We start from the raw sequence: 23,947 nt of genomic DNA, 5'->3' as shown, positions 1-23,947 counted from the left end.
GCTGAACCAACTTGAAAAATAAGTGAATAAAGCTGCCAGGAATATTGTGCTGGTGACGGGAACAGGCTGAGAAGGTCCATACATGCAAATCTATCCGGGTATATACCATGTATGTGCTTACAGGGGTTGGAAATAATTAAATAATAAATAATTTGCACATGAGAGACAAAGGTGTTGGTTTAGTAGCAAAGAACTACCTGGGGTGTGATCCTGCCCTGTTGATTTACATCAATTACACTGAGAATTCAATGGCTAACGGTGAAAAGAACAGAAAGCTGGTTGCTAAGTATACTAACTGAGACTAGTTAATATTAAGCTGTAAGTTTGTTTTAATTAGAGATGTTGATAAAAGACCGATACAGAGCAAAGGAGAGAGAATTGAAATAAAGGAATACACAGCACCTGGCTTCGTAGCTTGGCACGTTTTGCCTCACCGGGATGAGGTCGGAAAGCACTGATTTTGGGTACTTTGCATGCCCAAGGAGTCAGGAAAGACCATTTCTTGCAGTCAGGAAAGGGCGAGGAATAAGTGAATAAAGCTGCCAGGAATATTGTGCTGGTGACGGGAACAGGCTGAGAAGGTCCATACATGCAAATCTATCCGGGTATATAACATGTATGTGCTTACGGGGGTTGGAAAAATTAAATAATAAACAATTTCCTACCAAATTGGGAGGAAAGTCTCCTCTCCCAGCTCAGTCACCCAGCACCATTTCAACCTTGTCAGAAACGAGATGGGCTTCGGAGCCACGAACAGCAGAACACAGGTGACACGCAGCAGCTCCTCCGCTTTTCAGAATCAAGTTTTCTTATTATTTTTTCCTAAGAAAGGGAATTAATTCCATTTGAAGTGTACCCAGTATTTCTGAGACTTTTCTAAGCGCTCCTGAATTCTTTGGCTCTGATGGCTGTGATCACGCTGCAGACTCTCAGGCTCCTGCCAAGAAAAACTCTAAACTCCCTATCAAATGCAATATTTCTACTAAAACAAATGGGAAGTATTCCTTATGACAACTATACTTTGTGATCTTGCTCAGGTTTTCAAACCCATCCAAGCCTCAGCCGCTTTTCACTCCAAAACACACAGCGAAAACAAAACTGCATCGTTGCCCCACACACCAGTGAAATACCCTACAAATAGCGTATTTTTTCTACAAGAATTGTTCCTCCTCTTCTCACTATGCGGCAAATTAAGCCTATTTTTCAACTCCAAATGTTCTGCAGAGTATTTAATCTGTATGGGCTTCCTTTTTTTAATTTAGGTTAGATACATTCGAAATTCTGGTTCCTAACTCATCAGAGCACGTGCCACAAACAGGCAAGAAACAGATACAGAACAGCCCAAAACTACTGACTTTTTCTCTTATGCACACACAGCTTCTACAAAGAAAAGGGAAGGCAGCAATTTCAAATATGTCTAAGACCACCAAAAATGTCAGATGGGCTCTTTGTCAGTGGTGCTGGATTTTTACAAGCAAACAGCATCAAGAAAGCAATTTACAACTTGTTTGATCAAGACTTTTACCTTGAAATATAATTACCAGGCGTGCACCCTAATTATGCCAAGAAATATATTTAACACGACGCCACCGTGAAGAGCCATTGGTTCCTCCTTCTCTTAGGACATCGTCTAAGGAAGCAAATGAATCAGGTCCCGGAGGAGAACGGGGGAGATGAGTGTTGGCTGATAGGTAAGAGCTTCAGAGACCTAATTACTAAAACGCAACTTTCTTTGTTCTCTAACAGAATTATCTAGAGATCTGTACTTTTCAGATTAATAAACCAAGAGAAAAGCGTGCCAGACAAAAGGATAAAAACCCAGCTTAATAATACTGCGAAATTATTTCTGACATTTAGAAATGACCTATCAAAAAAAAAAAAATCTACTACTTCCTATGCATTTTTATCAAGACTTTTTTCGTTAAAATGCTATTGCCAACTTTATTTTCTAAAACTTCTAAGTACCTGTCTCCTCCATTTGCTTTTTAATCCTGAGGACCATCATCATCATCACATTTTAACTCTCAATGTAGCATATTGATAAATTACTCAAAAAAAGATGAGAAAATGTAAAGGAGACATACAATGAAATGCTTTGCAGTGCCTGAAACAGCAACACATTTAAAGTTTTGATTCATATAAATCTTGTGTTGCCAACATCACTGTTGATGATGACAACAGTTGATTACTGACCTAATGCCACCTTTCTCTTTCAATTAAATTTTGTCCATAGGTTCTCTATTTGAATTACATATCAAAATTTTGTGCAAATATGTACGCGTAAAAAAGAGACCACATTCAGAAGCACTAAATTTCTGCTGATCTGTGCCCATTTCAGAAGTTAATTGCACTTTGTTTGCAGAAGGACTCTCTGTCTTCTTATCTTCCCTCTTTTTGGATGGAGACGGCATTTTCAGAGCCACCTTGGTATCACACTGGTGTAAAAGAAAGTGCATCCCGCTGGATGCCAGACTTGAAAAACGGTTGTTAAAGACAGTCTCACATTTACACCTGTGCTCTGGAGCCTAAATTAAAATGGCCTGCGGAAGGAATTGGTCTGTTCAATGGGAGAAGGGATGTCTGCTCACCTCGGAACCCGGCTGATGAAACGCAGGCTAGAAAGCCTTATATTGGACATCCAAGTTAAAAAACATTGTTGACAAAATCCTCCCCCACTGCTCGCTGGAACCTGGGAAATTGTAAAGGGAGGCGCAAAACTGACTAATCAAAGTGATTTCAGAAGCTAACGTAACAGGGACCAGACTCTAGTGCTAATGAGGAAACTTCAGAACGCACATTCCTTTGGCCTCTATGTGGCAGGTGTCCTTCTAGACAGTTTCACCATGGCTTTGGGCATCAAAAGCATCGGCATGATTCCAAACATCCATTTCGGGTACTTTCTACCCAGCTGAACCGCAGATACTGGCCAGTCCAGAAGATGACAGGTCAGTATTCACCACTCCTCCAAACCTGGAGAGCATCCATCCATCCATCTACTCATCCATCCATTCATCCATCCATCTACTCATCCATCCATTCATCCATCCATCTACTCATCCACCCACCTACTGCTTTGACTGAAGAAGGCCATACCAAGTAAGTTCTACATTCAAACTTAACCTTTTCCTCAGTACTAAATTCCTCACTCCAGCAACTCAGAATAGCTCAGTAGAAATTATTTGGAAATAAAGGATTAAAAACCAAACAAAAACCAACCAAACAGGTAACAAAATCCAAATGAACAAAAAATCAAGGCCTATAGGGACTCCTGCCACAACCAAATGGACCCTTGTTTAGAAGCCCCCAAAACAAAAAGAAAAGCAATGGAAGAGAGAAAGAGTGAGACAGAAATAGTTCCCATCCAGGATTTGGAAATGCTGCATTTAGGAATTAGAAAATCACAACACAGCCAATTTGGAAGTGTTTCTTCACTGAAATATTAACACATTTTAGAAAAGTATCCAGCAGCAGTTTCATCTGGCACTTTTCTTAAAACTGAAATTATTCTACCATGTATTATATATCAATGTTCCTATCACCTCTAAATGCACTTTGCTAATATCTCATTTAAATTGTATTGTATTTTAAATAGCCCTTAGTACGGTACTTTTAGAGCTTCAGCTCACCTCAATGCTTCAAAGCAACTAACTCCTAATCAGCTGAGAAAAACCTGCTGTCAAAGCAGAATATAAAAGCACGGAGAGCGCAAAGTATTCACCACATACATTTTGTGGTGAATATATGTTGTTAGTATTTGCATGCCTCACGCTCAGATGAAAATGTACGCTTTCAGGGTAAATTATTAGAAATGCATTTCATTCAACAAAAATGCAATGGGAACTTGCTATTATGAGACTGCACAAAATAAGAACTTAATAAGGGAGAAGTGAATTAAGGAATAGCTAAGCCCATGTGATATATTTATGGTTTGAACTTGACTGCATCTTTCATGGGTTTTGAATTCACTTTTACAAAATATTAGACATTCATTTGTCAGCATCACATTTATTTTTTCCAATTTATTCCCTTCTTCTTGCCGAAGAACAGAAACCAATTATGTTACAAACAGTCAGCTGAATTTTCTGTCACACGCCCCATTCTTTCAGCTTTAATTGGGTAGATATAATTACCAATTATAAAGGGCATGATCCTGCCTATCTCACAAAGTTCAATTTCCATATTTAAGAGGATGCTCTCACCACGGTTGTTTCTCACTCATGGTATGTTTATCCTCTGCGTTTTGTTAAATCCAGTACAAGTGGAACCCATTGTGCACGTCCATCAGATGTGGCACGTGGTGTCCGTTTAGTTGTGACAAACGCCAGCAGCTTTCACTGTGGACCTGTTCTTCCACCTGACGGCAGCAACTCATCCTCATGGTGACTTGGAAGAAGCACTGACAGCAGAGGACAAACAGGATCTGGAGATACCAACAGGTTCTGGAGCCCCCGCTCTATAAGGGGCAATGGGTACAAACTGGAACACGGGAGGTTCCACTTAAATATGAGAAGAAACTTGTTGGGGGTGAGGGTGGCAGAGCCTGGCCCAGGCTGCCCAGGGGGGTTGTGGAGTCTCCTTCTGTGCAGACATTCCAACCCGCCTGGACACCTTCCTGTGTAACCTCAGCTGGGTGTTCCTGCTCCATGGGGGGATTGCACTGGATGAGCTTTCCAGGGCCCTTCAACCCCTGACATCCTGGGATTGTGTGATTGTGTGAAAGCACTTCTGCTGTTATGTCTCACTGGCATGTGCCATACATTTAACACTCCCTTTTTCCAGACAGCTTTAGAGAACACCATACGACCAGGAAATAATCTCTCACCTGGGGATATGATATAGAAGAAGTCCTTGAACTCGTCCATCCAGACCTCGGCCAGCCTCCTGTTATTCTTGTTGATGACGTGGCCGGTGCCCCCGGGGAAGGTGTACGGCGTGGCCTTGCGGAACACGTGCCCCACGTGCGAGCAGGTGACGATCTCCAGGGAGCCGCCGCACTGCCAGATCTGGAACCCAAACACGCGCGGAACGGTGAGCCAAACAACTAGGAAACACACCCAGCTCACAGCAATGCCCTGGGGGACCGGGAGCGGCTCGCTCCTGATTTATTTTCCCCAGGTCACAATTCAAACAGGGAATTTAAAGTAAAAGTTTATAAGGAAAGAGCAGGGGCACAACTCTTGGTAGCAATGGAAACGCTTTAACTGCAACGTGGGCGAATGGTTCACATGGTTCTGTGGCCTCACAACATAAATATACACCAGCATGGCCTTAGGAAGGAACCAGGCTGGAGTGGGTTAATGTTAGGGGAGGGATGTCATCTGTGTATTTGAATTTTCCAGGATTTAAAATTATTAATATTAATATTAACATTAATATTAATGTTAATATGAATATTAATAGTATAGTATATTCTATAATATTATTGATATTATTGATGATATTATTATTATTATTATTATTTCAAAATATGTAAAGAAACAGAACTTTCACTTTTGTACATATATATAAATATCTATCTGTCTCTATTTTTGAAAGCAGAGCGATGTTGATGCCCACCCCGAGCAAAGGTCCAGCAGATCTGGGTGAGCATCACAGACAGCGACAGAAAGCAGCAAGCACAGCTACTCCGAACATCACACAGCCACGAACATGACAAAACCACAGAGGTGAAGCACGGACACAAAATGTATGTTCTCTGGTTCCTATGCTGGTGAATATCATAATCAACTCAAAAAACCCAAAAATAGTTACAGGCAAAGAAGAGAATTTGATGAAGTTTTAGGTGCAAACTGTCCCTTTCTGCTACTGGAGACAAAATCTGTACTCTGAGTAATCTTGGTGCCTTCAAGATGTCTGCACAAATATATATATATAAAATAAAATAATTCTGGGCTATAAAACCCTGTTGATAACTGAAATAACCTATGTTCCTGTCAAATCACTAGTGTTTTGGTCTGATATGAATCAGTGTGCGTATTAACCACTGCTCTGCAACGTTCCGTCTCTCTGGGCTCTGAACAGAACTACGGAACAAGCCAAAGGCTGACGGTCCAGGTTTGCAGGACTGGAGACACAACACGGGCAACACAGCGAGGATTTCCATGGGATGCCCGCAGTGTTCGCGCCTCTGCTGTTCTGCCAGACAATATTTATTCCTCAGGATTCACTCCTCATTAAGTTTCACTGACATTTTTGGCACTCACCAACTGCCCAGTTCCTAATTTAGGCTCAGCCCACCCTTTCCTTTAGTCTCTTCCTAAGCAGCCAGCAGGACTGACATTTACAATACCTCTTGGTAATAAAACAGAGAGTTTAAGAACCATTGGGTGTTTTAAGCAGGAACGCTGGTACAGCCTTGTAATTAGAGCTCCTCCACACAGGCAGAAGTTACCATAGTAACTTAACGCAGATCTTACTTCATCAGGGCAAACCCTTTTATATAATTTCATTAGCATGCTAAGTGAAATACTCTGCTGGGATAAGCAACGACAACATCGAGATATCCTTGTGTTTAACATCTTGTGCTTTGTGGCTCAGTGACAACCAGTTCAGGTGAGACCTGGAGCTGCTGATGCTGAGGAACAGGTGACTGTGCCAAAAAGGGAACGTGCACCAAACTGCCATAGATGCTACAGGTTCGTTATGGCCAGGGCACTAACGAGCACATGAAATTATAGGAGCTTTTCGACCAAAAGCTCAGCATTTCCCCCAGGCTGCTCGTGCTCCCCACTCCGACAACCACCCCAGAAATCCCTCCCACGCCAGCATTGTTTTAAAGATTTGTATCCCTGTACAGTTTTTTAAGCCCACTTTTAGCTCTGATTGTACGATCTGCTATCTCCTCCAGTTGTCACAGGATTGCAGATGAATCTGCAACTCTGTTCACAAGAAAAGGGTTTTTATCTTTTCAATATTATTAAAAAGGCAAGCCAGCATTCCTCGGTATTCCCTGGGAAAACGACTCCTATCACGGTTCGGGATGGTGGGATTCCAGAGCTGTGTTCCAGCACAGAGCAGACACACTACAGTAACACATGTGATCACTCCCCATCACAACTATGCTGAACACCAGAATTGTCCCCGATTCTTTGTGACTGAAGAGTTTTTTGCAGCCAACACCACAGTTCAGGTATTTAATACCCACCAGCAGCTTTTTACTGACACTGCTCTGTGTAATTCTCCAAGAGTTTTTGAGAAAAACTGCCATTACATTTTACGGCGGTCTTTTCAATTTTAATATTAATAACATTTTTTAATCCAGTAAAATTTCCAAGAGTAGAATCTACTTGATCCAACAGCTTGGGAATCAGATTTTTCTGATGAACTGTATCTTTCCTCCAGCATGCCCAGATTTTCCGAACGTGGCAATGACTGTATGAATTATTGCTTTATTACAGTCCTTCTCATCATCCCAAAGTCCTTGTGTGAACCCCAGCCCTGGGGGCAGCAATATTCCCGTTCACCGACCTCCTTTCCACCATAATGGCCAATACAGGCCCTGGTGGTGACCAAAAGCACCGAAGGACTAAAGACAGCCAGGCTGCAAATATTCCTGCATGTGATAGAGGTATCTCATTAAAAAAATAGTGTGAACTCTAATTTTCATGCTGTTTCATGCTGTTCACCAACCAGTTACTGTCACATCGTAATTTGGAAGGTTGAAGGTGCCTCCCTTCCCCTCTCCTCTGGAGTTTAACCCTTCTCCTTCCCCCTGGGCGAATTCTCCCAAATCCACTAACCATGGTACTTCCATCAGACTTCAAACCCCTGTCTGTGTCTTCCAACCCAGCACATTCCAGGAGTTTATTCCCCACCGTTTGTGAAAAGTTATTCAGTGAAAATAAACCCAAATCCAGCTGCAACTTTCCAGTTCAGACACTCTGAGCGTGCCCTGTCCCCCGCCTGACATCTCAGCCTTCAGCATCACCAGTTCCCATGCATCTCTATCTCCTCCCGACTCGGGAGATTATTTCCAAAATGCCCCTTATTGAAATATTTTGCTGCAGAACATGCAGCAGATCTGCCCCATTTCCTCAGTCTGGAAAACGAGCAGTCAAACCCAGCAGGTTGTAATTGAACTTTTAATACGGCAACAGGAGATTAACTCATCTCCTACTTCTCTTTTTGCTTACAAATACTAATTCCTTCAGAGTTTGTGGTAAAACATTGCATGCCATAGAATTGAAACTAAGGCTTGTATTGGCCCACATAAATGATCCCTGTTTCAATATAGGCATGAATTATTTAGAACTACCTTTGATTTCACAGACATTTTAAAACCATTCCCATTACTGCATAAAACCACCGCATCAAACTGGGTCTGACCTCCCTGCAGCCCGCTCTCAGCATTTGCTCCTTTTCTGTTATTTTTGAACACTGAGTCAATGCCAGTTCCCGCAAATCTCAGAAATATTTAAGGCTAATAATAATTTGCAGGCAAATAAAAAAGAAACAACTTTGGGGCTTTACTCCTCATCTTAGAACAAGCAGTAAAAATACTCATGTAGCTCTGCCGATGTTTGCGTGTGTTTGGGGGGCTGGAGGTTTAGATCGGATATCAGGATAAACTCCCTCAGGTTACAGAAACACCAAAAGGAAATGCTTTACATGTTAATAATTCTATTTATGCCATTTTAGAAAATATTTTTTGACATAAAGGGGTCCTTTTGGTACACGAGTGTTTATTGACGATGGTGTCAGATTAAACATCTTGTGTACACGCACAGATCAAAGCTACAGTAAAACAACCCCAAAGACTAGTGCAGGCAGCAAGCAAGCAAACACGTACACACAGTTAGGTTAAATGAGTTAAGCTTGCTGGCTGCTATACAGGGATGCGTGAGTCAGAATGAGGAAAAAGAAAGAAATCCTGAAAACTGTAATACCAAAGATGTCTATAACGAAATCGACCGGTATATCTTGATTCCGTATAGAAACCCAAGAATCCTGACATACAGAAAAATTAATGCAGCCCAAAGGAAGGGAAAAACGTGTGCTTTAAATGTAAGCATACAAATGTATTTTGAGTACAATCTCTGAGCAAACTCTGCTCCTAAAGTTAGTTAATATAGTGAAACAGCTAAGGAATATTGAAAAGCAGAGAGAGAGAGATTTCCAATCTGCTTGCCAGGTGATTGTGATTTATACACCCCAAATTCCGCTCGCCAACACAAAAAATTAATGTCAATGTCAGGGTGAACTTCTGAAAACAATCTGGCATGAAATTTACATGTGCTAACATATCAGTATTTCCATGGATTGAATACTACACTAAGTTACAAGTGAATTAAACGTCCTTGCTCATTATTCATTTACTACAAGACTTCCTACGACAGTAAAGACAGACATTTCAGAGGTGGAGAACAACATATGAATAAACCACACCGCTTAGGAAACGTTTGCACACCCTCTTCTGCATTCCTACAGCTGCCGGAAAACCGAGAATACCCAGCAGTTCATTCCTGTTGGGGTAGAGTGGGCATTTCCTTTCTCCAGCCTTGCTTTGGCCTATTTGGATTATTCTAGCAAATAACCATTTTTTTATTTATTCTTTCTTTTTTTTTTTTTTTTCTGATGAACTGATTATTTTTAATCCCCTTTCCAAAGCTATTTGAGCTCCTTTCTGACTATCAGGTTTTCAGGGTATTCTCTGATTGGGAAAAAAACGCTGACAGAATTCAACAGCAAATTAGAACTGTGGGTTTGCAGGCGGCGGCTGGAGGAGCCTCCCCAGCCCCTCCATGCTCTTTGCTACCAATTTTCTGCATGTGTTTTACAGCAGATACATTTTTTAAACTCACAGGCCTTGGTGTTTTGTTGATCCAGCCATACTTGATGTACTCAACTATTTTGGTGATTTTCTTTACAGATGAAAGCTCTAAATACCAAGAAATTGCGTGGTTGCTGGCATTTCCATGGTCATCTCCTGGCACTGGAAGCACATAATTGTATTTCTGGTTTTGCCCTCTTATTAGGCTGATGCGCGTGTTCCAGGCTGGTAATAACTCTTGAAATTCAACTGGGAAAACCTTCTGAGCATATAATGTCCTCTAATAGTGCCCCAAAACTCATGCGGTTCTTCTCCTCGCCCCCTCCGCCTCAGTTCTAACAAATAAAATAAGAGCAGAACTGCTTCCCTGCTTTTATCCCTGGGGCTCTCTGTGGAGAGCATGGCAACCCCTGGTCTTTGCTTTTCCACATATTTTATACTGACATTTTTAATTTAAAGACAAAATTCAGATCGCATGACAGCATCCTCTCTAAATTGATTTAAGTTAAGCCCATCGCTGGCTTACTCACACAGGCATTGAATAGAATTCAAGTCCAATTTGAAGTGAGACTCAAGCAATGATTATTTAGGGGAGGAAAATAAAACCATAATAAAAACAAACCCTCCAAATATTATTAATATTACACAATCCCCAAATCATCCCACCCAGGAGCTGAATGACCCACACCAGGAATCCCGACAGAGCAGAACAGCATGAGATGAAGACAGAAAACCACCATTAAATTGCTAAACGTAAGGTTTTGCACATCTATTGGCATTATTCAAGCAAGAGCGTGCATTAAGGATATGGAGTTTAGGGCAGCTGGAAGCTGCAGATTTGCTCACATGCTGCTCTCAGCTGAAGATCAAACGCTTTCTGCCAAAATGAATCTATTACACCAGGGAGCACGAAAAGGCCGTGGAATTGGAAATTGTTTTATTCTGTTGCGCTTACAAGGCCTGACAGAAAAATGATCAATGCTCGTATCTTTGTTAACAAAAATAGCCCCTGCCAAAAGGAGCCCACAGAGAATCCACTTCCAGCTATTAATAAAAATCTCCTTGTTTGCCCCTTTTTATTAAAGCTGTTTTTTTCAGGGAGTATAATTTTGATGATGTAAACCCAGTGTTCTTCCAAAAAAACCAGTTAAATATTTTAGACCCCTCGCTAATGAGAATTAGGACCTTTAGCAATAATGACACAAAACTGGTCCTGAAAAAGTGACAACAAACGCCAGCTTTGAGATTCTTCCCTCTGCCAGGGTTTAATGTGCACCAACAATTCTGATCTTAACATTTCACTAAACTAGGTGAACATACTGCACGGAAATCACACACTTGGTGAAAAATAAGCAGCAATACACAGATTTAGTCTACGAGAGGCACATCTTTAACACTTTAAAGCAGTGCTGGGCTGCCAGGATCACTTCTAAAGACGTGCAAAACAAGCTTACTAAAGGGCTTAAGTTAAAAGTAAACTCCTACATAGGGGTCTACATACATCCGAGGAATATTCTTAGGGATCTCTACACCAAAAAATGTGGAAATCCACTGATCTAAGACGTTAATGCTCAGAAGAAGTAACTCTACCCTTCTGAACTATTACAGCTTACAGAAAATGGCCTGAAAATGCTTGCAAATTGTCAGTTGATCCTCTCTAGAAATACCTGCTTCATAAATATCTTCAAAAGAGCTTCTGTCCATAGAAAACAGTCCACAAGCCCAGCTGGACAGAAAATATGAAATAAAAAAGGAGGATATCCCCATGATGTGCTACGAGTGCTACATAGGCACACCAGGGTTTATTTCGCATATTTACTTAAAATGCATAAATTGTGACACATCAAAGATGTTCAAAGTAATTTCCAACATCCTTTCTAACAATTACTTATCAAAGGCTCAATTTTCCCATTCTCCTTTATGTCTGAAGGACAATGACCAAATGCATTTCACCCCAAGAGATTTGATCCTTGTCATGGGCAACACCCCTGTCCCCAGCGCAGCCCCTTTTCTGCCAGAACTTGCAAGTTCATAATGACATACACTTTCAAAAATTGCTGTTAAAATACATATTTGAATTTTTTAAAATTATTTTTATTTATACTATACAAATGTACATCTCGTTTAGGTCAGTTAGCATTTGCACTAGCTCACGGAAAGCCTCGTTTCTTTTATAAAGGTATTACTAAAATAGGCATTATTTTGAAAGTGTAAAAATCGCCAAACAGTAATAAAACATTTCATGCAGTAAAAAGGACCAAAATACTATAATGAGGCATTGCCAAATATCTGGAGGATTGACATGAAGCCATGACTTGCGTGACAGCTCAAGCAGAAGCGCCCTGTCCGCAGCGTTACAGCACAACTGTGGGGTTTGACAGAAAATGAAGGAAAACGGCAATTACCCTAAAAGACATTTCAAGATTCTCGCCACCCCAGATATCCATTCCTGCATCGTAAGTTCCTATCTCTTCAAAGTAGTTTCTGTCAATAGAAAATAGGCCACCAGCCATAGTAGGGGTCCTAGTTGAAAACAAAAAGAAAACAAAACAAAACAAAAGAAAAGAGGAAAAAAGAAAAAATACCTTTTGAAAGACACTGTGGAATTTATTCAGTGACACTACAGTACATTTCACTACCTCAGACATTTTGACTATAAATAAATTCTACGTACAGCAACTTAAACATCAGCGAGGAGCAAGGAGGAGGCTCTGGCTGCGCCCCGTGCTGGGGGCGGCAGAGCTCCCCGCAGCCGCCGCCCGCAAAACCCCATCTCCACAGCCACTTCAGGAGCACTGTCATGGGAAAGGGGATGGAATTTTGGCCTCCTGCATCCCCAACAGCAGTGCAAATCCAATCTGAAATGCTTAGCGGAGAGAGTTTAATGCCTCAGCTTTGCCTTACAGGGAGACTAAATGTGCATAAAATTACCAGGCGTAATCTCTCCTAACAGGATTATAAATCCTTACAACGGGCAAATCCAGTCAGAGTGCAACTTCTCTTTGTGTAAAGATGTCCTGTTTCCCTATAAATATCTGCTTTATGGTTCTTCTGCATTTAGAGTTGACATGAAATGAAAAGCATTCACCGCAGTTGGCAGGAACAGGGCTTGGAGTTACTGCACCAATGTGTGCCCACCAACTCACGGCTCTGACACACCATGTGCACACCAACTCACAGTTCTTACACACGAGGTACCACCAACCCAAAGCTCTTACACGTGATGTACCCACCAACCCAGAGCTCTTACAGACGCTGTACCCACCAACCCAGAGCTCTTACACATGATGTATCCACCAACCCATGTCTCTTACACACCATGTGCACACCAACCCACAGCTCGTACACATGATGTATCCATCAACCCACAGCTCTTACACGTGATGTACCCACCAACCCAGAGCTCTTACAGACGCTGTACCCACCAACCCAGAGCTCTTACACATGATGTATCCACCAACCCATGTCTCTTACACACCATGTGCACACCAACCCACAGCTCGTACACATGATGTATCCATCAACCCACAGCTCTTACACGTGATGTACCCACCAACCCACAGCTCTTACACATCAAGTACCCACCAACCCACAGCTCTTACACACCATGTACCCACCAACCCATGGCTCTTACACACCATGTGCCCACCAACCCATGGCTCTTACACACCATGCGCCCACCAATTCACAGTTATTATACACGATGTACCACCAACCCAAAGCTCTTATACTATGTACCCACCAACCCACAGCTTGTACAGATGATGTATCCATCAACCCAGAGCTCTTACATATGATGTACCCACTAACCCATGGCTCTCACAACACGTACCCACCAATCCACAGCTCTTACACACCATCTACCCACCAAGCCACAGCTCTCACAACATGTACCCACCAACCCACGTCTCTTACACACCATGTGCACACCAACTCACAGTTCTTACACACGATGTACCACCAACCCAAAGCTCTTATACTATGTACCCACCAACCCAGAGCTCTTACACATGACATGCCCACCAAGCCACAGCTCTCACAACATGTGCCCACCAACCCACAGCTCTTACACACCATGTGCACACCAACTCACAGTTCTTACACACAATGTACCACCAACCCAAAGCTCTTATACCATGTACCCACTAACCCAAAGCTCTTATACCATGTACCCACCAACCCACAGCTCTCACATGATGCACACACCAACCCATGGCTCCCACACGATGTACGGTACACACACAGACATGTTCAAGTGCACAGCTAGAGGGGTTGCCCCAAAGATGGGTTTTAAGACCAAATGTGTCCATGCAGAGCTCCATCACGCAGATGGGTGACAGATGAGCTGAGGTCTCAGCATCCTCATAACTACAAGCTTGGCCAGTGAGGACCTCTGGGGATGTTAACGTGGCAGTGGATCAAGATTTGCCAGTCAAGTATTGGTCATGTTTGTGTCCTCAGATTCAAAACCAACAGCAAAGTGGGTGAGGTTGGGTTTTGTAAAGGCTCAATGCATCAAGTACAACCACACACGAACATGTTAGTGGCCTTGGCCTGTCTGCAAAGGATTCGCTCACCAAAATTAACTCGTTTATTTGGTTATTTGGTGAACCTCTTGTGAAGCCTGCGCGGAATATCTGATGCTCAGGGGTCACATCAGGCACCTGAATCTCTGCAGTGCAACGTTCCCAGCACTGGCGCTTCTGCCCAGTTACAGCTCAGTTTCCGTGGGAGCTCCTGTGTTTGGAGACAGCCTTGTGCAAACACTGATCTAAAACAAGCTCCTGGAATTTTTCCCAAAAGCAAGACAACGGGAGCGGAACGGTTTGCGTGCAATGCAGGCAAACACCAGAACTGGGCTTCACGGGCGCTCCCACCCGTGGCAGGACAGAATCACTCGGGCACTTCCCAGATCTTCCTTGAGCGGCTTTCATGTGTCCTACACACAACATTAATTGGCTAACGCACACCGCTCTGCGCACACGTCATTACTGTGTCAGGTTATGGTTGGTGTGGGTGCTACACCCCTGCACACACACGGTGCAGACACTCAGACCCGCAGGACGGTGCTGGGCTGCAGAGGCTGAGCCCTCACTTAAACACAACAAATCCAGGTAATTTGCCTGCTGTGCAATTAGTTCCTCTTCTGCAGGAGCTGATTAACATTACTCCCAGAAAAGTAAGCGGTTTAGCAATGCAATAAGACCGGACCCTGAGTTTACCAACACTTCATTCCTATTTTTCTCCCTGTGCTCCCGGCACTGCAAGTTCAGTTAATTAGCTGTCCGTCATTTGGATGGGGCTAAACCTCCCCCGGTCCCCAAGCTGCTTTGCTGGGTTTCTGCCACAAACGATCCTGCGGGTCCCCTCAGCCACCCTGAGCATGGAGCAGGTGGGGACGCCCGGGTGCTGTGCCCTGACACCGGTATCGTGGCAGATAAACACCATCTAGTGTGGGCAGCACAACACAAAGCTGACTCTGAAATCTTTCGGAATGGAACTGTCCACGTGCCAGATGATTACCGAGGCAAAAATAGTGTATTTAAATGAAATGTCTATTATTGATTGTCTAGAAACTCTGTAAGTCTGTGCAAAACTACTGACACTGATCCCAAAAGCTGTGTCGGTACTGGGGTTATCCACCCGCTCGACAACCGGCCCAGTTCCCACAGGACTCTCCAAACATTTTGGAGTCACAGAATCATTTTGGTTGGAAAAGACCCTCAAGATCATCAAGTTCACCCGTTCCCCCACCCCTGTCCCTGCCCCATGTCCTGAGAACCTCATGTCCATCTGTCCAGCCCTCCAGGGATGGTGACTCCAGCACTGCCCTGGGCAGCCTGTTCAATGCCCCACAGCCCTTTGGGGAAGAAATTGTTCCCCAGATCCAACCTCAACCTCCCCTGGGCAACCTGAGGCCATTTCCCCTGCTCCTGGCGCTTGTTCCTGGGGAGCAGAGAACAGAAACTGTGATGAGTCCGTGCCCAGCGCTGTGCGAACAAACCCCAAATCCCAACCTCCCATCCTCACCAGCTACTGACGTGAGGAGCGGCACTGGTTTCAGGCAAAGAAAACCATCCCCACTCCTGTCTGCAGCAGGAACCCTCATCCGCTGCCTCCTCTCCTTCCTCCTCCTCCTCTTTTTCCCTGCAGGAAGAGTCTTTGCAAAATTTCCCATTCTTGCAAAGATTCAGCCTTAAGCGATTTTGGAATGAATTGTACACACAGATCTGGATTCTTCTGAAACAGCAGCTGTTTATGAAAAACAGTGTTTCCCTAATATTCACTAACTGAAATTAGAAGTGCTGAGTTTCATGCTGTAAAATGTAACTATGCACCAATATACACCACAGATTTTCAAACAACTGAAGAGTGGCGGGCAGCTACTCTCTGTTATGTAAATGTAATGTTCCACAAACAGATCTGCACAGCTCCCACTGCAAAACCAGCTGAAAAAGTAACATTAGAAAGTGTACAGGTCCCTACAGCTCCTTTCTCAGCTTTGTGCCTATTAGCTATATTTTGCCTACACGGAGTCATTCTAACTAATATAGTAATATGTTATGATTAACTCTAATCATCATTCAAACCCACTTTTATTTTGGACAGAATGTCTGCTTCTCATTCCTGTAATTATTGGCAGTAAGCAGGATGCCCATTCCCATTCCCATACACTTTTAACTCCCCATAGGAGGAGCTGCAGAACATCACAGTATCTCAGGAGCATGGGGCTTGCTGCATCCCACCGCTGTGGGGGGACAGCAGGGTGACGTGGAGCTGTTCCTGGGGGGTGCTCAGGTCACATCCCCAGGCTGAGAGCTCCCCAAAGCCACATCACGTCACAGGGACAACCCCACTAACGAACAAGATTGCTATTTATATAGCTTGGAATAAGGATCATACACCAGTTTCAAGCACTGATGTACATCATCCAGGCAGTGTTAAATGTAGTCAGCTCTAAGTTTAATCTGCCCTGGTAAGAAGATAAATACAATATCCTCCTAATATTTGTTCTTGTATTTTTTCTCTCAATAACTGATTTATACTTGAGAAAATATTTTTCTGGAAAAAAAAATACAGTTTTGTAGTATTTATAATACTAGCCTGGACTGTCTTCAGCTTAAACAAATAAAGGGCAAGTATAGAATCACAGAACAGATTGTGTTGAAGGGCTGTTCCCAGCTCCCCAGTGCCCCCCCTGCCATGACAGGGACATCTTCACCAGCTCAGGTTGCTCAGACCCCGTCCAGCCTGGCCTGGGATGTCTCCAGGGATGGTTCAGCCACCGCCTCTCTGGCCAACCTGGGCCAGGCTCTCACCACCCTCATGAAGAATTTCTTCCTTGTATCTCATCTACATCTCCCCTCTTCCAGTTTAAAGCCATCACCAGAAATAAGCCATGCAGAGCCTGTAAATGCCCAGCACAGAAACACTTCATGTCTTCAATACTGCAGATGTAAGAAGACAAGATGTTTGTCAACTGATTTTAGTCAAGTTTCCTGTTGCCGCAGGCAAAACCACAGAAGGAGAAATGAGTTCACTTGAAGACAAAGCATGTTTTGCCATATACAGATAATGTGCAAGGTTTTTCCAGAGGCAAAAGAGGAATGAAAGGTTTAGCAGGACCATTGGTTTTGCTGACCCTACCCATGAACAGCCACCACAGGACCGGCCCCAGCTGAGCGGGAGCTGCACTGCCCACATCCTCCCAACTCCAGACCTCCCCACATCCGCGGATCAGCTGCTGGAAGCTTCAGCTTTAAGCTCCACCTCTGCACAGGGCAACCATCCCAGTTTTGCACCCGGAGAGCCCTCTGGGAACAGAAATGGGCTTTGCACTTTAAATAACAGATTTTGGAAAGGTCTAATCATTTAGAAAGTCCACAAAGCCGGAGGTAACTCCAGTGACAGTGGAAGTTACAGCACTGACTATATGGGAACAGGATAAAATCCTGAAGTGCCTGAGGACAGCAATGAACAGCCTTTGCTATTCAAATGAAATAAAAATACATATATACCCAGTGATGTGAGTCCCTGGGGTTTCTGTACCCTCAGGGTAAGGAACATACCCCTAAAGCTACACCTGGCAGCTCCTCCAAGCTCCACAGCTCAGGTCACACCAGCACTCAAAGCCACAGTTCAGACTTGATTTCTGCAAATCCACCTGAAAAAAACACATTTCACCTGATCCTAACGAAGCCCACAGAACGAAACATTCGCCTTGACCAGCTCTGTCTCCAGGATCAACCCTTTCTTCAGGGATTTCTTCTAAGCAGCCCCTTCCTGTTCTCACCTTATAGTTTCGGTCCTAGCGAAGACACCTTGTGAAGTGAAAGCTCCCCAAGGTTACTTTTGCTTCTGATCATTGTGCATGTAAAAAAATTGTAGGTACATTTAAATAAATAAAAATCCAGTATCTGATGCCCACTGACTTCCATCCTCTCTTTCCCCAGGATGGGAGATACTGAGAAGGGCTCGGGGTGGAGGTCCAGGACTCGCTGCCCCATCAGTAAAACTGCCCAGCCTTACCCACCGCCTTTAAACTGGGACCATCTGCAAACTGGAAAGACTTTGCTGCCCTTGCAAAACCTGCGATTCTTTGGGGAAGAGCGACCATTTTGGACTATTGTGGGAAAGGTTATGCTCTCGTGGTGATCGCTGGCCTGAGAGAAAGCTACGTAAGGGAGGGAAAAAACCCATGAGCACAAGAGAAGGGATGTCAGACTGGGGTTTAAGAACCTGAAGGAGGAAATAAGGAGCAAAAGTGGCCGGGACTGGTGTGTGAAGAGCAAGAGCAGCATCCACACAGGAATCTGGGATCAGAACCCCACCTGCCCAGGGCAAGGCATCACTAATTAGGATGAGGGACACTAATTAGCATGAGGGACACCTCAGAATCCCCACCTTTCTGTTTGCTAAGAATACGCCAAGCAATGTCCCTTTTCTGCGGGGTGTGGGTAAGGAATCAATTCACCTTTTCCCTACTAAATCCAGAGATCCCAACATAGGCAGCGACTTGACTCAAATACCTAACTTGGCAATCTAAGAGTTCCTTTGGGTCCCTCAGCAAATGTCCGGGAACTGGAAAGAAATTCCAGCACCTTGTCATCTGAACTGAGCTCTCGGCCATGAGCCGTCCTGACCTTCGCCGCAAAAACACACCCAATTATACAGAAATAATACATCTGTATAGCAAATAACTCAAGAGCTTGAAAATGCACGCCTCAGGATTTTAAGTGTAGAAAGCAAAGGCAGGAATCTACGAATGTTATTACGAAAGAGAAATATTTTGAGTAAAACTTTTGTCAATCACACGGACTTTTAGTGTAACAAAAAGCAGAATTTGCGTGCAGCTGCTATATTACATATTTATGCAAACAAACACGTAAGCCAGTGATGTTTGTATATTCTAGACTTATTCCACTGATCACAAAGAAAGATACGAATAAGGACATAATCAATCTGCACCAGACTGAAATGATGATACAGAATGCAGAAAGCAACACGGCACGAAAACAATGGACTCACCAACTTGGTTCTACATTTTTGGTATGGGTTTGGCTTTTTTCATCCCCCCCCATTTTCTGAATACTCGGGTGGCCTGAGCTGCCAAAACCATTCCTGACTGGCACAAGGGATTCTCCCGCCTTCTCCTCTGGGGATGCAGAATCCGTGGGTGATTCTGACACCTCAGGGCTGATGGTACCTGGAGAATCCCAAAAAGGCCCAGACAATCCCCAGCCAGAAGCTGGTGGGGGAGAGGGAAAAAAAAACAGCTATTTTTTTGTTTTAATAATGTTAAGAGTCAATTCCATGTCTGATTCTGGATTAACTGTAAGTAGGACTCCGTTACAAGAGAAGGAAAGAAGAGGCGGGATGCTCCTGGGACCCTGTTTGCTCCTAACAAGAACCAAATCTAAAATGCAAAACAATCCAGCCCTTCCCCTGACTCCAGGCTGTGAAGGACATAAAATGACAGATTTTGGCTATTTTCTGGCATAAATGAGGTTTGAAATCATTACATCCACTTGTGAGAGCTTTTTTTCTTGTTTTATGAAGACCACAGAAGCTATTGGAGCTGAGCAAATAACCCATTGCAAGTCACTTATTCAATGTGCTCTGTTTCAGCTTCATTTAAAGATTCCCTAGAGGTTTTGTTACAGCCCTTGGTTTGAGCAATTAAACAAGTCAGGAACGACCAGAGGAATTCCGGATATACTCTTAGATCATTCTGAGTTTGCACGGTCATCAGTTTGATTTCCTGGGCACTAGACACATGCATTCAAAGTGTAAACCACCATAACCGAATACTTGGGTTCAATGTTCAAAAACGTGTATTTCCAAAATATAGTCTAATATTTGCCTTAAGTTATGAAAAAACAGTAACACACAAGGTCAACAGGCTATTTGCAGAAACAGGGAGAATTTAAAAAGCAGGTGGTATTTTAAATTTATGAATGTTGAAAAGAAGACATAAATGAGTTTTCTCAGCTCTGACAGCTACGTTGCAGCATTAAGGATGGTCAGACCTTGGTGTTCTCTGCCCTGAACAACGTGCCACAACTACCTGATGTGTCCTCTCCGATACCGCAGCAAAATCTTAGCTATTAAGCATTATTATCTACATAAACAAGTGCTCTTGATCTGTTGTCCTTACCTGACGGGCAAGGTCCTGTCTCCTTTCCTCCTGTCCATCTCCCGCTGGGGAACCGGGTACCACCGAAAGTTCAGTTTCCAGTTAAACCCCCCGTACGTCATATCAGACCCGGCCATGTACTCAAACGTGTCGTCGCTGATCACATCAATGATTGGGCACACAACGGTTTTCCTGTTGGAAAAAGAAAAAAACCAAACAAATAATTGGCTCTTTTTAAAACAAAATATTTTTTCATGTTATGCTGAATATTGGGCTTATTTTGAGGCTTCTCCGATGCTGCTATGCCCAGCAGAGCAAGGGCCGCGGCTGCTCGGCACCGCTCGGAGACACGGCCGGTTCCAGGTCTCACCTGCAGGGCCCTTTACGTGGAAAAAAGGGGGATATTGCAACACCTTAAGTAAGAGAAAAGGGAGGGGGTTGGGGAGAATAAAAGAAAAAGAACAAGGAAAGCAGGAAGAAAGAGAAAAGAGGAAGGAGGGAGGGAAGGAGGGAGGGAAGGAGGGAGGGAAGGAGGGAGGGAAGGAGGGAGGGAAGGAGGGAGGGAAGGAGGGAGGGAAGGAGGGAGGGAAGGAGGGAGGGAAGGAGGGAGGGAAGGAGGGAGGGAAGGAGGGAGGGAAGGAGGGAGGGAAGGAGGGAGAGAGAAGAGAGAAAACAAGGGAAAAAGAAAAAAGGAGAAACAAGGAAAAACTGCAGGAAAAGCACAGAAAACTGTGAAAAACAGTGAAAAAGGAAAAAAGTGGAAAAGGAGAAGCGAAAAAAAAGAAAACAAGTGAAAAAAAAAAACAAGTGAAAAAAGAAAAGTGGGGAAAAAGAGAAAGAGGGGTTAGAAAAAAGGGGGAAAAGGAAAAACGGGGGGGAAAGGAAAAACGGGGGGAAAAGGAAAAACGGGGGGGAAAGGAAAAACGGGGGGGAAAGGAAAAACGGGGGGGAAAGGAAAAACGGGGGGGAAAGGAAAAACGGGGGGGAAAGGAAAAACGGGGGGGAAAGGAAAAACGGGGGGGAAAGGAAAAACGGGGGGGAAAGGAAAAACGGGGGGGAAGGAAAAACGGGGGGGAAGGAAAAAAGGGGGGGAAAGGAAAAAAGGGGGGGAAAGGAAAAAAGGGGGGGGAAGGAAAAAAGGGGGGGGAAGGAAAAAAGGGGGGGGAAGGAAAAAAGGGGGGGGAAGGAAAAAAGGGGGGGGAAGGAAAAAAGGGGGGGGAAGGAAAAAAGGGGGGGGAAGGAAAAAAGGGGGGGGAAGGAAAAAAGGGGGGGGAAGGAAAAAAGGGGGGGGAAGGAAAAAAGGGGGGGGAAGGAAAAAAGGGGGGGAAAGGAAAAAAGGGGGGGGAAGGAAAAAAGGGGGGGGAAGGAAAAAAGGGGGGGGAAGGAAAAAAGGGGGGGGAAGGAAAAAAGGGGGGGGAAGGAAAAAAGGGGGGGGAAGGAAAAAAGGGGGGGGAAGGAAAAAAGGGGGGGGAAGGAAAAAAGGGGGGGGAAGGAAAAAAGGGGGGGGAAGGAAAAAAGGGGGGGGAAGGAAAAAAGGGGGGGGAAGGAAAAAAGGGGGGGGAAGGAAAAAAGGGGGGGGAAGGAAAAAAGGGGGGGGAAGGAAAAAAGGGGGGGGAAGGAAAAAAGGGGGGAAGGAAAAAAGGGGGGAAGGAAAAAAGGGGGGAAGGAAAAAAGGAAAACAAAAACAAAGAGAAAGAAAAGAAAGAAAAAAGAAAGAAGGGAAAGGGAAAGGGAAAGGGAGAAAAGAAAAAAGAAAAGAAAAGAAAAGAAAGAAAAGAAAAGAAAAGAAAAGAAAAGAAAAGAAAAGAAAAGAAAAGAAAAGAAAAGAAAAGAAAAGAAAAGAAAAGAAAAGAAAAGAAAAGAAAAGAAAAGAAAAGAAAAGAAAAGAAAAGAAAAGAAAAGGAGGAAGCACACATGTCAGAGAATATTAGAGGTCACACAGAGTTGTGTCTGGTAACACAAAGGGACAAAGACGCCCCTCAGGGTGGGGGACCCCCAGAGCTGGGGGAAATAAACGGCAGAAGTTGGTATCATCACTGGCATTAGTATTCTACTGTCAGCAACAGAAATCCTGCTGTAGGAACCAAAAGCTTCTGACACATTTATTTAGAAATCAGATTTTGTTACAAATATTAGATCTTCCCGATAAATTAAAAAAAAAAAAAAATCATTTTCAGGTGAAGGAATGATTTTACCGTCTGTTTTCCCGCCGCCCACCTGTCCTCCTGGATCCGCGCCAGCAGCGGCTCCAGCCAGCCCAGGGTGCACTCGCAGTGCGCGTCCAGGAACGTCAGCACCCGGCCCGACGCGGCCGCGGCCCCGCGCAGCCGCGCGCGGATCAGCCCCGACCGCTGCTCCATCCGCACCAGCCTGACGGGGACGCCCAGCGTCTTCACGTAGTTCTCCAAGGAGGCCTTCAGGAACTCTGCCCGAGGGCGGGGAAGGAGTCAAAAACAGGAAAAATAAATTAACATTGACATTGAAAATTAAACTAAGAATTAAAATAAAATAAAATAAAAATTAAAAGTAAAGATTAAATTAAATTAAAATTTAAAATTGAATTAAAAATTTAAAAAATTAAAATCTAAAATATAAATATAAATATATAAAAATATAAAATAAAAATTAAAATATAAAATAAAAATATTAAATAAAAATATAAAATAAAAATATAAAATAAAAAATATTAAATAAACATAAAAAATATAAAAGAAAAATAAAAATGTAAAATAAAAACAAAAATAAGAATAAAAATAAAAATTAAAATAAAATAAAATAAAAATTAAAGATAAATTAAAATTAAAAATAAAATTTAAGATAAAATAAAAATTTAAATTAAAATTAACATTAAATATAAAAATAAAATTAAAATTAAATTAAAAATTAAAATGACGGACCCCATTATTCTTAGCTAAGCTCAGCAACTGCCAAGTGCTTCCAATATAACAAGAGAGTCTACGTGTTGTGCTGGGCCCTCCCAGGACTGTCCTGCGCGGACTTTGCCAGAACACGGGAAACGTGTTTTGATACATTTAGAGGTTTTTCCAAGAGCGAGAGCTGCGCTGCTGCGGTTCCACGGGACACAGCCCGGACACACACACGCACACGCACACACTCGCACACACGCGCGCACACACACACACACGCGCGCACACACGCACCTGCTGGAGCATCTCGCGAAAACCTCCCAGAGCTGGTAAAAAGCCAGGATTGCTTTCCTTGCAATAACCCATCAATGAACAGTGAGCGCAAACTGATCATGCTTTTGCTGGTTTTTCTACAGTTAAATACAAATAAGTGTAGTTTTGACGAATTTCACCTTTTGAGCTGTTTAGGAACCCAAAACTTTGCTTTTAGGAAAAACTGTAGTTACTTAGGCTAAAGTCTTCACGGAGAAACATTAAGCCTCTTTGTTTCCTGAAGCAATTAAGAGTTTTGTTAACGATACACAGGGCAGAAACAGACGAGCTTGGCTTGCACCCTCTGTCTCTGAGCAGTTGCAGCTATATGTTTTATTTGCCATTATATACATTTGGCTACTC

At 43.4% G+C, this 23,947-nt stretch overlaps 1 protein-coding gene across 1 annotated transcript in view; it reads right to left on the bottom strand.

The window, feature by feature from the left end:
* GALNT13 (polypeptide N-acetylgalactosaminyltransferase 13) overlaps positions 1 to 23,947 on the bottom strand; it is a 109,493-nt gene that overhangs the window by 25,447 nt on the left and 60,099 nt on the right. The window contains exons 6-9 of the mRNA XM_082055870.1: positions 22,623 to 22,830; positions 20,427 to 20,597; positions 12,175 to 12,292; positions 4,823 to 5,003 (exon numbers count right to left, since the gene is read on the bottom strand). Of these exons, the coding sequence (XP_081911996.1) occupies positions 4,823 to 5,003; positions 12,175 to 12,292; positions 20,427 to 20,597; positions 22,623 to 22,830 (678 nt within the window). The remainder of the gene's footprint in view (positions 1 to 4,822; positions 5,004 to 12,174; positions 12,293 to 20,426; positions 20,598 to 22,622; positions 22,831 to 23,947) is intronic.

The sequence above is a fragment of the Streptopelia decaocto genome (genome assembly GCF_964273445.1).
Source record: "Streptopelia decaocto genome assembly, chromosome: 6".
Classification (NCBI taxonomy): domain Eukaryota; kingdom Metazoa; phylum Chordata; class Aves; order Columbiformes; family Columbidae; genus Streptopelia; species Streptopelia decaocto.
The sequence above is the reverse complement of the archived record's forward strand: the minus strand, read 5'-3'. Positions and strand labels throughout refer to the sequence as shown.